The sequence below is a fragment of the Bos indicus x Bos taurus genome, chromosome 13, assembly GCF_003369695.1.
Source record: "Bos indicus x Bos taurus breed Angus x Brahman F1 hybrid chromosome 13, Bos_hybrid_MaternalHap_v2.0, whole genome shotgun sequence".
Taxonomy (NCBI): Eukaryota; Metazoa; Chordata; class Mammalia; order Artiodactyla; family Bovidae; genus Bos; species Bos indicus x Bos taurus.
Window position 1 is genome coordinate 22,717,495 of NC_040088.1, and position 17,335 is coordinate 22,734,829.

At 44.7% G+C, this 17,335-nt stretch overlaps 1 protein-coding gene and 1 long non-coding RNA gene across 2 annotated transcripts; both read left to right on the plus strand.

Moving 5' to 3' along the window:
• The first annotated feature begins 2,457 nt into the window (after positions 1-2,457).
• On the plus strand, positions 2,458-5,597 carry ZCCHC3 (zinc finger CCHC-type containing 3). The gene has a single exon (XM_027558903.1). The coding sequence runs from the start codon at positions 2,917-2,919 to the stop codon at positions 4,129-4,131; it is 1,215 nt and encodes a 404-aa protein (XP_027414704.1). The 5' UTR covers positions 2,458-2,916; the 3' UTR covers positions 4,132-5,597.
• A 6,068-nt stretch (positions 5,598-11,665) lies between these two features.
• On the plus strand, positions 11,666-17,310 carry LOC113903160. Its single transcript, XR_003514036.1, has 3 exons — positions 11,666-13,017; positions 14,831-14,908; positions 17,271-17,310. It is a non-coding gene; the product is annotated as an uncharacterized LOC113903160 (long non-coding RNA).
• Positions 17,311-17,335: the final 25 nt, after the last annotated feature.

Genomic DNA, 17,335 nt, shown 5'->3' on the forward strand with positions numbered 1-17,335 from the left:
CATACCCATACCAGGAAAATCTTATGACAGAAGAAGATATGGTTAGTAAAACTGAGAAGCAGCCAGACCCCAGTCCACAGATCAAATCTTTTCAAAATACAAACAGATCTCTCAGTAGTCAGAAACAAAACAAAAATGCCCAATATATCTTGATTCCGTGAGGGGTCCTGTCTAGTACAGTAAAACAAGAAAAAGTGTTAAGATCTGAACAGAAAGATGTTCATTATTTACAGACAATATGACTGTCAACAAAGAAAAGGAAATTGATTCTAAAAGCCATTGGAAACCTTAAGATTTCAGTATTGTTGGCAGATATGAGTACAATACAAAAAAATTCAAATGTGTTTCCTTTAAACACCAACATCAAATATGTGATTTCCAAAGATACCATTTACAATAGCAACCAAGGTGCCTTGGAACAAATCCCTCCCGAAATTATACAAGATCTTTATGAAGAAAACCATAAATTACTATTGAAATTCATAAAATAAGACTTACATAAACGAGGAATCCCAGAGGGCCATAAATGGGGAGACTCAGTATTATAATATGGCAATTCTGTATAAATGCAATGTAAACCCAATTAAAATTCCCAAAAGTGGTTTCCTGGAATTTACTAAGCTGGTTCTAAAATTTATACAGAGGATCCAAATATAGCTGAGACAACCTCAAAGAAAAAAGAGAAGGAAGAACGTTTCCCATTTAAAAAAAGAAACTAGAGTTAGGCTTCACTTTAAAAACAGGAAGATCTGGCCACAGTGGGAGCAGTAATTAGCTGGAGTTGACTGTCAGCTGCCCCTTCAGATAGACTATGGGCCCTCCAGCTCCCCCATTTCTTTATTTAAAGTACTTGCCTTGTAGATAAATGATTGTGTGCTAGTTACCTGGGGTGGGGAGTTAGGGTAAGAGGAACAAAAGAAATTATTAAAAATGAATAGGTTCTAGGACTTTCCTGGAAGTCCAGTGGTTAAAACTTCACTTTCTAATCCTGTGGGTGCAGGGTCTGATTCCTGGGAGGGAAGCTAAGATCCCACATGCTTCAAGGCCAAAAACACCAAACATTTAAAGGAAAAAAAAAAGATGCAGGGTTGTAACAGATTCAATATTTTTTTTTAAAAAATGGTCCACATCCAAAAAAAAAAAAAAAAAAACTTAAAAAAAATAAAATACATAGGTTCTGTTTGGTTATGTAAATATCCTAACCATGAAAAAGATATGAGCAGGCGAGCACAAAGAATAAAAGAGTTGAGTGTGTGAATCTAAGATTTCGATACTTCCGGTTAATGATCCCAATTCATATGATCCTGGGCATTTGGGGCGGAGAAGGGATGGAGGAAATCAGGTCAGGAGTTATAAAGTGAAGGAATCGGAAGCATAAGAGTTGGAGATGCTGGCTTCCTGAGACCAGTACTGGAAGTGGAGTAAAGGGAACGCTTTTAAAGAACTCACAGGGATTCTACCTACCCTGCAAGAGAAATAGGAAAGAATCCAATACTGGCAGAAAGGAAGAAAAACCTTTTCTGGAAACCCACCGTGGACTAACCTCTTTGACACAGATTATCTCCTAGAAACCCCACTTTAGTCCTCTGAGAGTAGATATTAATATACCCTTTGCTATGAATGAGCAAATTGAGCTATGAAAACCGAGGTCACTGTCCCCACGTGACAAAGCTGAGATTGGAAGCAGTCAAACTAGGGTCTCCCTGACTCCACAAATCATCTTTTCTTTCACTAAACCCAGAAAGATCACTGAAGCACCCTGAAATACAAGCAGTTATGGTAAAGAAAATAAGATGACAAAAGATATTAAACCCATTGCCTTCAAGCACTCAAATTTTATCACTGCTTCCAAACACAAGTTGAGACAACAGGGAGGAGTAACAGATTGTGTCCAGTGCTAGCTTTAGTTAGGGAATCTGTGTGAAGGAGGTTTTCTAGGGAGTATAATCGAAAGAGTCCTTTTTCCACAATGTCAGAAGCAAAAAAGTGGAAGAAATACAAGCCACCTTCTCGTGGGGCTGCCTGTTAACTCTGCCACTTGGCCAAGTGATTTAACTCCTATCTCCAACCCCCTGCTTCCTATAAAATGGGTGTAATTACAGTGCCGTTTTGGAAGGTTCCATGTGATAAAGCTTGCAATGTGCTTAGAACAATATTGGACACTTAAGTCCTCGATATAATTGCCATCACGAATATGATGGAGGTCTTTTTTAAAAAAAATAATGCAATGTCACTTACTTGGAAGTGTCTCAAAAAATGAGTGACGGATAGAGGTGTAGTGTGATAAGGTATAGTAAAATTTTAATGATAGAAAGTTAAAACAGTTTAAATGTTAAAAGTAAAATGTTCGCCGCAAAATTCTACTTTCTGCGTGTTTGAAAATGTCCATAATCCAGGGTTGCAAAAATAATGCATTGTGATCTGCTTTGGGAGGAGGGAGAGCTAAGTTTTGTCTGTTTTGTTTTAAAATAGAAAAGGTACAAAAACGAAAACAAAATGGGCGAAATCTTCCTCAACTCTGTCCCGCCTTCGGACTGTGGGCCGTTAGCAAAGCCACTTGAATGAAATCATCGAGGACCGCTTGCGAAACAACAAATCCTCGAGAGCGAGGGCAAAGCTGCCAAACCCTCGCGACGGACAGGGACGCGCTCCAAGATCCCCATCCCGATTCGGAGCCGAGGAGGTGGGGTTGGAACGAGCACTAGCGGAAACGCGGTCCAGCCCTTACCAGGGGGTTCCCGGCCCGAAGCCGCAGGACGCCCGAGCGCCTCAAGTAGATACTTTGGCTGGGCGGGGAAAAGCAGCATCGAATTTCAAAAAAAAAAAAAGCCCAAACCCCCACAACCCCGGGCGGGCGCGCGCGATGGGCGCACTTTGGCTGCGGGAGCGAGTGGAGGATGCTGGGAAGGAGGTAAAATGGCCACCGGCGGCGGCGCGGAGGAGGAGAGGAAGCGGGGGCGGCCGCAGCTCCTGGGCCCCGCGCGCCCCTCGACCAGGGCCGAGGAGGCCGAGGGCGGCCGCGAGAAGATGGGCTGGGCCCAAGTGGTGAAGAACCTGGCCGAGAAGAAGGGCGAATTCCGTGAGTCGCGGCCGCCGCGGCGGGAGGAAGAGAGCGGCAGCGGCGCGGGAGGCGGGCTCGGTGCTCCCGCGGGTCTGGCGACACCGAGCCTCGGCGACTTCCCCCCAGCCGGCCGCGGGGACCCAAAGGGCCGCCGGAGAGACCCAGCCGGAGAGGCGGCGGACTCCCGCAAGAAAAAGGGTGCAGCCGAGGCGGGCAGGAGGAAGAAGGCTGAGGCGGCAGCCATGACGACCCCGGCGAGGCCCGACGCGGCCGAGGACGCAGCCGACCGGCCCCCCCAGGACGAGCAGGCTACGGCGGCTGGCTCCGCTGCAGGCCCGGGAAAGGGCCGCTTCCTCGTGCGCATCTGTTTCCAGGGAGACGAGGGCGCCTGCCCAACCAGGGACTTCGTAGTGGGCGCGCTCATCCTGCGTTCCATCGGCATGGACCCGAGCGACATCTACGCGGTCATTCAGATCCCGGGCAGTCGCGAGTTCGACGTGAGCTTCCGTTCGGCGGAGAAGCTAGCCCTGTTCCTGCGCGTCTACGAGGAGAAGCGCGAGCAGGAGGACTGCTGGGAGAACTTTGTGGTGCTGGGGCGGAGCAAGTCCAGCTTGAAGACGCTCTTCATTCTCTTCCGGAACGAGACGGTGGACGTGGAGGACATCGTGACCTGGCTCAAACGCCACTGCGATGTGCTGGCCGTACCCGTGAAAGTGACCGACAGGTTTGGGATCTGGACCGGGGAGTACAAGTGCGAGATCGAGCTGCGCCAGGGGGAGGGAGGGGTCAGGCACCTGCCGGGAGCCTTTTTTCTGGGGGCCGAGAGGGGCTACAGCTGGTACAAGGGGCAGCCCAAGACGTGCTTTAAATGTGGTTCCCGGACCCACATGAGCGGCAGCTGCACACAGGACAGGTGCTTCAGGTGCGGGGAGGAGGGGCACCTGAGCCCTTACTGCCGGAAGGGCATCGTGTGTAACCTCTGTGGCAAGCGAGGACACGCCTTTGCCCAATGTCCCAAAGCGGTTCACAATTCCGTGGGAGCTCAGCTAACCGGCGTGGCCGGGCACTGAACACCCGCCTACCAGCCAGGGTGAACACAGAGCCAGCTTACCCCTGTTAAGTGCCAAAACTTTTTTTTAAACCGTTTTTTATAGTTTTTTGAAGGAGATTTTCTTAAACCTACAAGAGACATCTCACTCTGCCTTCCTAAATCGAGTTTACTCCTTTCGGCCTTTCCTGAATTTGGTGACTCTGTCATCAGAATTGACTACCGAGAACTGTAGTGTGCAGATATGTTGCCCTGCCCTTTTTAAAATTTTATTTTCATTTTTGTATTCGGAGACTTTTTTTTTTCTGGTACTTTTTTACTTCCTACGCCTTGTCTTCTCCCTTGGTTTTTACCCTTGGAGCCGCCTTGCTCATCTATAAAGATGGGCATAAGCCCCAGTGCTAGGTGGGGGCCCAGCACATGGTAGGCACTCCATCAGTGTTTGTTGAATTGAGAACATCGTTGACTCTGGCTTCTGTCAGGGTGTTTATCTTTTGCAGTTCATCCCGTCCCCTTTTAATTTGCTGCTTCTAATCTGTGTGGTCTGAGAATTTGTGAAACCAGTGTTGTTAGAAGTGTATGTAACCTGAGTCAATAAGCTCTGAATGGTGGCCACGGGCCTCTCCTATGGCATTAGAATGCATGGACTTTGTGACAGCGCTTTCAGTGGCTCAGAAGCCGTTCTTCACAGAATCATGGAAGCTGGTTTTCCTGCTGAAAAGGACCTAAAAGTTGGTTAAGACCAATCCCCTGGTTTTCCAACAGATGAAACAGTACCAGAGAAGGTTATATGACTGGGTCGAAATCACATAGCTGTCTGGTGCCAGAGCTAGCCTAGAGTAGAGTTCCCTGACCCCAAGCCCGGTGCTCATTCCACTACCTCTCACACTTCACAACATTTTCCTCAACACTTGAGGGCCCAGAAAGTCTGCTCTTTCCAGAATGAGCCCAGGGGAATGCTAAGACATCATCTGGGGGAGGAAGCAGAAGATTTGGCAGGGGCTTCAGAACACTTGGGAGATATGGAAGGGACAAAGGAACACAATCCAGGGTGCACTCTGATGCCCGGGTACCACATCTGGGTTCAAGTGGTCCAGGTCTTTGTGACCTTTCCCCTCCCCAGTCATCGCCATCAGTGAGAAGTAGAAGCCCTCCTGAGTAAAGAAAGGTTTACATTTGCACCTTAGCTTCAGTAGCTAGAGCCCCTAGAGAAGCAGCTAACTGGAGCTCATCTGCAACCTCCTGGCTCACAGGAGAAAATGGAATTCTAAGTGAACTGTTAACTCTAAAATGTACTTGTTAAATAGGCTAAGCGAGGGGGCATTGGGTCTACTAAGTGTTACCAAGTTAAAGTAGAAAAGACAGTACACTGCTTTTCTTACTGTTTTTGTCTTTGCTTTATGTTTTGCTATTTCCTTGTGGCTTAGAATGTAAAATCGGTTGTTTAAAGTTTTGTTCTGAATAAATATTTATCTTTTGTATTGCTAATGCTGCTGCACTATTTCCTTTCAAAATATTGGCTGCAGAGGTTCACAGACCCTAGTTCAACCAAGGCTTGCCACACACCATTTGTTTACCTTGCAAATATATGTCCAGCTGCACAGGCAACATTTTACACCTACTATGTTGTCCCCTGATGCTGGGAAAGATTGAAGGCAAAAGGAGAAGGGGGCAGCAGAGGATGACATGGTCAGATAGCATCACTGACTCAATGAACATGAATTTGAGGGAACTCCGGGAGGGAGTGGAGGACAGAGGAGCCTGGTGTGCTGCGACTGAACAACAACAAATGTTGTCCCAGGCCCTTGGGAGTTGTTACCCAAACCTCTGCATCAGAATCACTTAGTATATAAAACTAAAGTGTTAAGTCCTAACTCACCTCCAAGGAATCAGAATCACTGGAGTGAGCGGAAATGTATTTAATAAGCACCCCAAGCAACTCTTGGGCAGCCAAGTTTGAGACCACAGTTCTGAATAGTACTAACAGGAATGAGAGGGACTCTGCCCTCTGGAGATTACAAACCAGTGGGATAGACAAAGGTAAGGTGTCAATTTCACATCTTACAGTTATTGTAATTGTACTGAATTGGATACAGATTGTTTATGGGCTTAAAAATAAAATGCTGTCTTTTCCAGCTATAAGGGAGGAAGAAAGTCCAGGAAACTTCCCATAGAACTCCAAGCCTCCCTGGAGACTCTAGATACAACCTTCTCAAGGAATTTCTGTCTCTGAGATGATGAGATGATCTGATCCTAAGAATTAACATTCCCAGCGTATTGATTCTCTGACTCAGTGATTTGAGGGTATTTCCAGAGCTGATCTGGTGCAGTTGAGGCCTGGATGGCTTTTGGGAATCATGAGTTTCCGAGCCAGCTCAGCCCTGCTCCTTCCCTTCCTGTCTCCCAAGGCAAACACACTCTTCCCTCCTCCATCCCTCCCTCCCTCTGTCCTCTTACCCCCCCCCCCCCACCTCTTCTACTCTGCCACAGGTTTCCCTCCCTCGCAGTGCGGGAGGCCTGATGGGGGTAAAAGCCTGCATTCATCATAGTCCCCTCCCCCTTCCTCCTAGCGGGCTCTGGGCCAAGGAGCCTCCTTGGAAGGAATCTTCCCTCTCTCTGCCCCTCCCCCCTAACTGGAGGGAGCAGAGGAACAAACTGTTTCCCTGCCCGTGCTCCCTGCTCCCCCGCGCCCCCACCAGAATCTGCTCCGGGGCCTCCTGCCTGGCCGTCTCCGGACTGGGCCATGGGCTGGAACAGAACAAACCTCCCCCGACTTCCTCTCCTGATCTAACAGTCCCCAAAATAACAATCCCTCACTGTTCATGGGCTCCTGGGGAGGGTGTCCAGATCCCCAGACTGAGGCTGATGGGCTAGCTGACATTCATTCCTTCAACTTTAAACAGTACTGAAGGCCATTAGCGCAAGGCCCCAAACAAGGTGCTTTTACACACCTGTGAAAAAGACAGTGCACTTGCAGAGGGAGCTACAGATAAGCAATTTTTAAAATAATATTAAGTATTTTTTATGTTTAAAAGAGTATAGAGTTGCCTCAGGGACAGGTCTGGCAAAAGAAATGATGATGTCTGGACTGAAACCTGCAAATGAAGAGTCAGGTGAAGAAGGAAGAGATATTCAGGCAACAGAAGCAGTCTGTGCAAAGAACCTGGAGACTAGAGCACAAGGTGTGTTCAGGCTGGCTGGAGAGTCACAGGAAGATGTGGTTGGGAAAAGGCCCAGAGGAAGTGACACAGGGCTTGTCAGTGTTAGAAGAGGCTTGGTTTTGTCCTAACACCCTCCACTCTGGCCTCCTTCATTCTGTTCATTTAACACACCAACTCTTTCAAGGCAATGGATTACAGCAAAATAGTCAAGTCCTTTGGGGCTCGAATTCTAGAGTCCTGCAAATAAGTAATTATAATCTGTAATAATGCACTGAAAGAAACATACAGAGTGATATGTTTAATAAGGAATATTGATCTGTTCTTGGGGGTGAGGGATACCTTCCCAGACAAAATGTTTGAACTGAGATCAAAAGACTAGGAAGTGAAGTCACTCAGTCGTGCCTCTTTGGGACCCCATGGATAGTAGCCTGCACCAAGCTCCTCCATCCATGGGATTTTCAAGGCAAGAATTACTGGAGTGGGTTGCCATTTCCTCCTCCAGGGAATCTTCCCAATTCAGGGATTGAACCCAGGTCTCCCACATTGAGGGCAGATGCTTTAACCTCTGAGCCACTTCTGCCTATTTCCACCTTCCAAACCTCATGCTAGCATACCTAATTGTTGGAGCCCTAGCTTCAGTGGAATCAGGAAATGCTTTCGCTTTCCAGCACGTGTAGCACAGAAGGCACATCAAGAGTAGGAATGGGAGCTCTCTGCTAACCAACCACACCTGGCACAACCAGTGTGGCAATAATGCAGAGAGGGGGCAGGGGGTGATGGTGCAGAATAAGACGGCAGATCTCTTGGGGAGGTCTGGTCAGCCACGTTTAGAATTTTGAGTCTAAGAATGATGAGGTGCCATTGAAAGATTTTTGAACAAGGAAGTGACGTGTTCAGGGTTGTATTTTTAAAAGACCATCCAGGATACTTTGTAGAGAATGGGACAGAGGGAAGCCCAAGTGTAAAAAAAGTCCACCAAGGTGACAGATCAGGGTACCTTGGACCCGGATGATGCAAACAGAGAAAAAAGCAGGCAGGATAAAGAGATTTCTAGAAATTGTTAAGTCAACAGGACTTAGACATGGGCTGGAGGAGAAGTAAGTATCAAGGATGACACCCAAGCTTCCAGCCTCTGCACTTGGATAGATACCGGGGCCATTCCCTGAGATGGAGAACAGAGGAGAAAATCCAAGTTTTGGATGAAGGTCTTGAGTCTGATTTTGGCTGTGTTGAGTTTGAGGTCTCTGTAGAGGATGTCTAAAAGGTGTGGAACGTGTGGTTCAATATCCACAGGTCTTAAATTCTAACCAGATCTCGGGCTTGAGGAATAAACACAAGTGACCTATAGCAGTGGTTTTCAAACTCTACCCACATTCCACAGAAGGATATACATTTTACATTGCAGCCATCCAACATATACATGTGTATACTTACATATAAACAAAAAAGTTTATATATAGAAAGAAATCATATTATCTCTGTGGGTGGTGGTGCACTCATATTTTTTATTGCTTCATTCTTTTATAAATGCTTACATGACCCACAGATTGGTTGAATGGGTGCCCATTGGATTGAATAACGTAGAGGTCATTGGTGAAGGCATTTTAGAGTGTTGTGAGAAAGAGGTGGACTAAGGAACTAATAATCTTCCTATAATGCAGTCTAGCGCTAAGGGTCAGACACGACTAAGCGACTTCACTTTCACTTTTCACTTTCATGCATTGGAGAAGGAAATGGCAACCCACTCCAGCGTTCTTGCCTGGAGAATCCCAGGGACGGGGGAGCCTGGTGGGCTGCCGTCTCTAGGGTCACACAGAGTCGGACACGACTGAAGCGACTTAGCAGCAGCAGCAGCAGCAGCAGCGCTCTCTTTTACTCCCTGTTGCTCTTGGAGTCAGCCTAGCATACAACTCCTTTTCCGAAAGGCTTCTGGGCCCCTTTGGAACCTTGTTCTCAGCCAGAGTGCCCATTACCTTATTCTTTGTCAACTCCAGGTATGGCTGACAAAGAGCTACCAGGAGTTCAGTATGATGAAGTATAGAGTGGTACAAGAGGAGGCTAAGGGTGACCAGGGGTCTCATCAAACCCAGTTGAAGGTAGAGTTCCATGAGAGCATTATCAGCCTTGGGCAAAGCGCATACAGCACCACTTGCTGGCTTGTCAGTGTGACTAAGAATATTTGGGGGAGGATATGTTTTACGAAGGTAAACAGATACATTATGGAGGAGAATGCAAACTTTGTGGTGTTATAAAATAAAACATGGACCAACATCTTTGGAAAGCAGTTTGTTTGGCACTATAAAAACTTTAAATTCACATAATCTTTAACACAGCAGTCATTTATAGAAGATGAATATATAGCTAAACTTGGACACAAAGATGTTATGTATCATGATGTTCACTGATATATTACTTGGGGTACCAAGGACTGGAAACAACCTGATTATCAATTACCTATCAATAGTAGTTAGATGGTACATTCAAATACTGTAACACAAGGAAATGGCAACCCACTCCAGTGTTCTTGACGGGAGAGCCTGGTGGGCTGCCGTCTCTAGGGTCGCAGGAAGTTGTTAAACAGCTATTAAAAACCTCCTAAGACACATTTTAAAGTGAACAAAGCAAGATATGGTATGCTTCTGTTTACAATTCAATTTTACTTTTTTCAGCTTTGTTGAGGCATAATTGACAAAATTGTAAGTTATTTAAAGTGTACAATATGATAACTGATAAACATTATTACATACACATGCTTATTTATGTATAGAATAATGTGGAAGGATATTAGTGAAATTGATAACTATTGTAGCTTCTGAGAAGAACCTGCTATTTAGGATTTGGGATGGAAGGAAAACATTTTCCGCAGTATATCCCTGGTAGGGGCTGTGGGGGGTTGTTTCTATTTCATGTATTATCTCTGGCAAAAAAAAATTAACAAAAACAAAATGGAAAAGGCAACACAAGACTTGAAAGAAATTCCTGTGGACTCCTTAGAAACAGGAGTCCATTTTCTCTCTCTTTAAAAATAAAACATTTTGATATGAAAGTTTAAGACTCTAGAACAGCCAACTCACTGGTCTCCCTACTTTCAAGCTTCGCCTCCTTCCACCCAGGAAAACTGTCCCCCAGGTGAAATTTGATCACAGTAAGGCCCAGCTTGCTGCTGCTGCTAAGTCGCTTCAGTTGTGTCCAACTCTGTGCGACCCCACAGACGGCAGCCCACCAGGCTCCCCCGTCCCTGGGATTCTCCAGGCAAGAACACTGGAGTGGGTTGCCATTTCCTTCTCCAATGTATGAAAGTGAAAAGTGAAAGTGAAGTCACTCAGTCCTGTCTGACTCTTTGCAACCCCATGGACTGCAGCCTACCAGGCGCCTCCATCCATGGGATTTTCCAGGCAAGAGTACTGGAGTGGGGTGCCATCGCCTTCTCCAAGGCCCAGCTTAAGGACCTTCAAAGACTCTGTGTCCTGGGTTGCGGGGTGTCACCAGGCCTTGCCTGGCTGCCCAGCCTCCTCTGAGCCTCCCCTGCTCCCCCTGGCTGGGCTCCCAACAACCATTCCAGGAATTCACCCTTCTAGACCCATGGTTAACTCTTTGCCTTCCCTGGTGCTCAGCGCTAATGCTACTTCCTAAAAACAGCCTTCTCTAACCTAGACCAAACCCTTTTACACTCTCCCCTCCTTTTTGTGGTCACTGCAGGTACAATATGTTTATTTACGCTGTGTTTTGATTAATATCTGCCTTGAGTTCCCAGAGGGCAAAGAACATGACTTTTTTTTGCCCTTGGTTTTAGTTCCAACATTGTGTACTGTACCTGGCATACAGTAAAAGCCCAATAAATATTTATTGCATGGATAATCTAGAGATTACTTGGCTACAGTTACAGATCAGGATATGTACCTCCTTATCCTTTTTAACCTTTTTTTAAATTGAAGTATAGTTGATTTACAGTGTTGTGTTAGTTTCAGTTGTACAGCAAAATGACTTTAGTTTTACATATATATTCTTTTTCAGATTATTTTCCATTATAGATTATTATAAGTTACTGAATGTACTTCCCTGTACAGTAGGTCCTTGTTGTTTACTGTATATACAGTAGTCTGTAATCTTCCTTGTTCTATGTACATGACATTCAAAATATCCCTTAGCACACCTGTTACTGACTCTACTGAATAAGGGCTTATTCATTCATCTTTAAAAAGCAAATTCAAATTTTGAGATTAACAAATACACACTACTATATATAAAACAGACAACAAGGACCTAGTGTGCAGCACAAGGGGTAGTAACTTGTAATAACCTACAATGGAAAAGAATCTGAAAAGTTTTTTCTCTCTCTCTCTCTCTCTCTCTCTCTCTATATATATATAGGAAGAGAGAGAGAGAGTTCTGAATCACTGTAAATCAACTACATTTCAATTTTAAAATAATAATTTTTTTTTTTTTTTAAAGCAATTCACTCCTTTGGTCTTCTCCCCTTTGGTAAGAGTTTCCTTCAGCCTGAAGGTCAGACCATTCTTCCTATTCCTCTGAAGGCATATCATTGAAACTTAGCCTGCATGGCCCCCAAACTGTGAGGCCCAGTGGATTGTGAATGCCTAGCTTTAACAAAACACTTCCTTACCCCTGGCAAGAGTAGCTCTGGCCCTGAGCCCTGCCCCTCCTCAGGGGGTGGGGTGGGAAACTGTGGGCACAAGAGGAACTACCCACCCAGAGTCTGTGCCCTCCTTTTCCAGACCATTCTCTGAAGCCTCAGAAGTCCCTTCCAAAATATCTCTACGCTCATTCAGAGCCTCCGTGGGCCTCATCCCTGGGTTCATCTCAGCTAAGGGCAGTGCAGCCTGATGCACCCCTTATAGACCTGAGGCTTAGGTCTCAGAGTAGCTGTTTTAAGAGTCGAATGGATGTGGGGGCTGGGGTATTCATTCATGCATGCTGGGTCTGATGGGGTGGGAGGTAGCAGGACAAGGGTTAGAAACAGGATCCAGTGAGCAGCCCTCCCTGGGCAGACACATCCCCTCTCTGATCTTCAAGGTTCCTGGAATTCTAATTTGAACCTGGCCCTCCCAGGTGGTGGTGAAAATAGATCCGTCAAAGAGGAGAAGATACCATATTTAATTTAACACATTAAATTGATGGATCACTTCTAACTATAGAGACACATGGTATATGGGCCTCCAGTTGCACACTTGTCCTGGGCATTACAAATATCCCTGTTTGGTGGTGTTATTTCTTAGCTCAGACAAGCCATTTCCTTACCAGAAAAAAATGGGTTTAATGGTAACTGCCTTATCAGGGCTGATAAGAAATTGAAATAAAGATTCATATAAAGGGTTTGGCAGAGTGCCAGGCCCGCAGTAAACAGTAGCTATCATCGTTATTTTTTCCTTTTTGCCCTCTGGCTATCATCTCCCATGATTTTTTTTTTTTTTTTTCATCTCCCAAGATTTTCTAGGTGACATCCAAACTGGTTTCTTATGTAAGATTTCCACACTGCTCTTTCCTCCTCCCTCGTTACCTACGAACTGATAACCTCCTATTCTCTCCACCTAGTCAAATCCAGTCCTTCTTCAATTACAGGAATAGCTGCTGGTGACCACAGTTTATGTTTCGGGCACCATATTAAGAGGTTCCCAGTCATTATCTCAACTCAGTTCTCAACTCAGCGACTTAACGAAGTGGGTACTGTTTATCATCCTCCAAACACAAAGACACTGGGAGCTGGAGAGTCGAAGCATCGACATCTGGTAGGTGGTAGGGCCGGCGGGAATGAGAACCCGGGGGTCTTACTGCAGACAGGTCTCCCAAATGCCTAGTCACGATCCAGTTTGCCGCCCCCTCCGTCCTTCCAGTGTGCCGGCCAGCCCTCCCTCCTCCAAGCTCAACTCCAGGCTCTTACACCCCTTCGGGTCTGTCTTTGGACTTTCCTCCCCAAAGGCAGGGCGCTCTGTCTCACGCCACGTTGCACACCCACATCAGGGATCCTCCCTCCTTCTGTTCTCTTCCTTCCTCCCTACATAAGTATCGCTTTCCTACTCTGCTAGGCTTTGTGTTCGTTCACATGCTGAATGTTATCAATGAGAGGTCAAGGGAGGATGGAGTTATTCGTCATTTTTCTCTTACATCTTTAACGGACTGTTTGATTTTTTTTTTTTCCCCAGTGAGCACGCAGGCCAGGTTTCTCGAACCCAGTTCAAATGTTGCTTGGCTAGGTTGGTTTGGTCGGAAGAAGGCCCTGTCCCCTTAACTCCCAGCCCCCACGCCTCCTCCACCAGCCCTCAAATCCAGGACGCCCATCCCCCTCCGGAAGGGGGGAGTTGGGAACGAACGCCGAAATATGAGTGGCTCTTTCAAGCCTCCGTTGCCGTAGAAACCGGCTGCACAGGCCTTGGCGGTCCTTTATACCATCCTCAGCGACGCAGCCAATGGGCCACGAGCTCCATCCAGGCGTCCCCGCCCCACAGCTGCCCAGCAACCCACCAATGGGCAGGTCTCTTGGCTTAGAGTCCTGCCTTCCGCTTAGGGACACCACCAGTGAGCTTCGATCCTGCTCCCTCCTGATTCAATGTAGCAACGAGACTCGATTTTTCAAAAGAAGGAATTCTCCAAATTAGAAGGAACTAGAAGTAACGCCTCTGTCAGTTGCAGCCTGAATAATCTTTGGCTGCTATTTTATTTAAGGAGAACAAAAGTGTTCCAATTACACAGTATATGTTGTTCTCTACTAAAACAATTTTAGGCAATGAAAATTTAGGCAGTGGGGTTGATACCATCTCTATGTGGATGTCTTTCTTTATAGGTGTTTTAATTTAAAATGATCAAGAAGCTAGTCAATTTTCTTTCTTTGTATTTCAAATGCATACAAATGAAAGACGCTGAGGTTTGTTACTGAGTTCCGAGACATTGACCTAAGCAATTGATAGTCGACTTTTATTGGACAAAACATACTGAAACTGTAGGATAAATGAGTATTTCTTTTACTCCATTGAAGAAATTCCATTTTTAAGGCAGGCTGTGTAATTTAACACTCTAAAGTCTAAATAAACTAAACGTGTTTCTAAAACCTTATGCCATCTTTTTTAAAACAAACTTTATTTTTGAGAACAGTTTCAGATTTACAGAAAAATTGTTAGAAGATACTACAAAGTTCCTATAGCCTCCACTCATCCTGTTTCCTTTATTATCAACATCTTACATTAATATGGGCTTCCCTGATAGCTCAGTTGGTAAAGAATCCACCTGCAATGTGGGAGACCTGGGTTCTATCCCTGGGTTGGGAAGATCCCCCTCGAGAAGGGAAAGGCTACCCACTCCAGTATTCTGGCCTGGAGAATTCCATGGACTGTATAGTCCATGGGGCTGCAAAGAGTGGGACACGATTGAGGACTTCACTTATATTAATATGGTGTATTTGTTACCATTAATAAATCAACATTGATGCATTATTATTAACTAAATTTCATAGCTGATGCCAATTTCCTTAGTTTTTACTTAACGTCCTTTTTCTGTCCTGGGATCACATTCAGGATGCCACATTGCATTTATCTCATGTCTCCTTAGATTCTTCTTGGCTGTGGCTGTTTGTCAGACATCAACAGGACTATCACAATCGGCATTGACCTTGATGCCCTGAAAAAGGTAGTGTCTGTTAGGTTTCTCTACCTTAAAGTTACTCTTCTTTTACCCCTTTCCTTGCTCTCTTTGGAAGAGAGTGAACTCCGGGAGTTGGTGATGGACAGGGAGGCCTGGCGTGCTGCGATTCATAGGGTTGCAAAGGGTCGGACACGACTGAGCGACTGAACTGAACTATGTTTAGCCCACACTAAGTAGTAAGGAGGAATGTTCTATCCCCTTGAGTGTGGAGTATCTATTATACTTCAGTTATTTGAAATTTTTCTGCACCGAAGGTGTGTTTCTTTTCCTCTATTTATTCAGTCATTATTTACATCAGTGGACTCACAGATGTTTATTTCATACTTTAGGTTATAATCCAGTACTACTTAATTTTGTCGCTCAAATTGGTCCAGATTTGGCCTTTGGGAGCTTTTTTAATTGGCTCCTGAGTCCCTCTGATATATTCCCATCTTTGTGTGTCTTTTTATTGTTGTTGAGCACTTACTTTCTGGTAGTGTATGTTATCTCAGACTCATCTCGTATATTCCCTGCCCCAGTCCTAAATTAGCTGTTTCTCAAAAACCCAGATTCCTCCTATTAGAGAATGGTATTAGAAACCAAGATTTCGACCCTAAGTGTGCTCATTGCTACTCAGATGTTTCTTTTAAGCCTTCCCAACTAACAAAACACAGAAATACATGTATATATGCTAACCTGTGCACATACACATATCTATGAATACTTCTATATGTAACCATCTACATCTATATTAAGCTATTTGTTATGAGGTTCTATTTATATTTTCAACTCTGATCTATTACCACATGAATCATTCTAGCCTCCTCCCCTTGCTTATCTGTAAATTCCCACTCCAACAATGAGAAACCTGGCTCCCATCATCCACCAGCCATTTACTTAATTGTTTAATTCTAGTATACATGTATATCAGTATCAGCATTGTTAACCCATACCCCTGTGGGAAAAGTTATCAACTTTCTGTACACTTTCTTTTGCTTTTAGTTTTACAGACTCTGCTCATTTCTAAAATTACTTAAGTCAGGATCCTCCCCCACCCCCCGACCCCCACCACACCCCTGCCTTTAGTGGGGTTGTTTCATACGTTTGTGATACAGTTTCATTGCTTTGTCACATTCTGCTTTCCATTTTGAGATTCTCCCCATGTTCTAAATTATTTTTTATAATTTTTCATGCATTAAGATTTGCTCTTTCTATTGTTTAGTTCCATGTGTTTTGACAAATGCATAAGGTCTTGTATCCACCATTATACTATATATTAATAGAAGAGTTTTACCACCCTAAAAATTTCTCTGTGCTTCACCTATTCAACCCTCTCTCCCCGAAAACCTTGACAACCATTAGATCTTTTTGCTATATTTTGTCTTTTTGTACCTTTTTTTAAAAAAAGGGAATACACACAATAGAGTATTTTGGTTGTTGCTCATGTTACAACTCATTGACTGTTTACCATGTCCCATGTCCTGAACTATTATGCTCTCCCATTTTGCAGATGAGAAAACTGAGGCACATGAGTTGAAGTAACTTTGTAAAGTCTCATAATATTGAACAAAGTTTGACTTCACATCCTGGATGCTTTGATTGTTTAAAGCCCCAGTATGTCCATGCTTGACTTCTCAGTCATCTATGGGAGTCCTCTATATATAGCCAATAAGAGGAGAATGATTTATTTCCCAGTTTACCCAGGCACTCTCAGTTTATCTCTGTTCCAGCATAATTAGTAATAGTATCCCCTTTCATGAAAAAAAATATGGTTACCTCCAAAGGAAAAATCTAATGAATTTCAGAGTCAGGTTGTGGGAGTAAGAATTATATTCTAGGAGATGTGGAAGTGTGCCAATGGGGTGTGCCAGATATCCAAATAAAGTCAGCTCCTCATCTAGTCTCCTTCCCCTTCCTTCTCCCAATATGATTATTCTCCAAGTCCACCAGTCCTATTGGTGCTGCTGAAATGCCTCTGATGCTGTCCTCTTCTCCACATGAACGTGCTCCCAGTCTGGTCTTTCTTCTCTGCCTTGTGCTTCTCTGAATTTCAAACTATATCTCATGGACTGGCAACCCATAATTCCATTAGGATCTTTAAGATTTTGGGGATTTCACAGAGAAGTAAATAAAATATAAAATCCTCCCTCCCTTGAAAAAAACTACTTATTTTAAAATTTGGAGATGGACAAAAGATTGCCAGCTTTTTATTTTGCCAAGTAAAAATGAGGGAAACCTCCATCTTCTGTATTCGTACTGCCTATTTGAAATATAATACCAACTCTAAGTGTTATTTTAAATTTTCCAGAAGCCACATTTCATCTTCTTTTTTTTTTTTGGCCACGCCACATGGCATGTGGAATCTTAGTTCCCTGACCAGGGATGGAACCCACACCCTCTGCACTGACAGCCTGGAATCTTAACAACTGGACC

Excerpts from the sequence above, each read along its gene's own strand:
- ZCCHC3 (XM_027558903.1), top strand. The coding sequence starts at position 2,917 with ATGGCCACCGGCGGCGGCGCGGAGGAGGAGAGGAAGCGGGGGCGGCCG.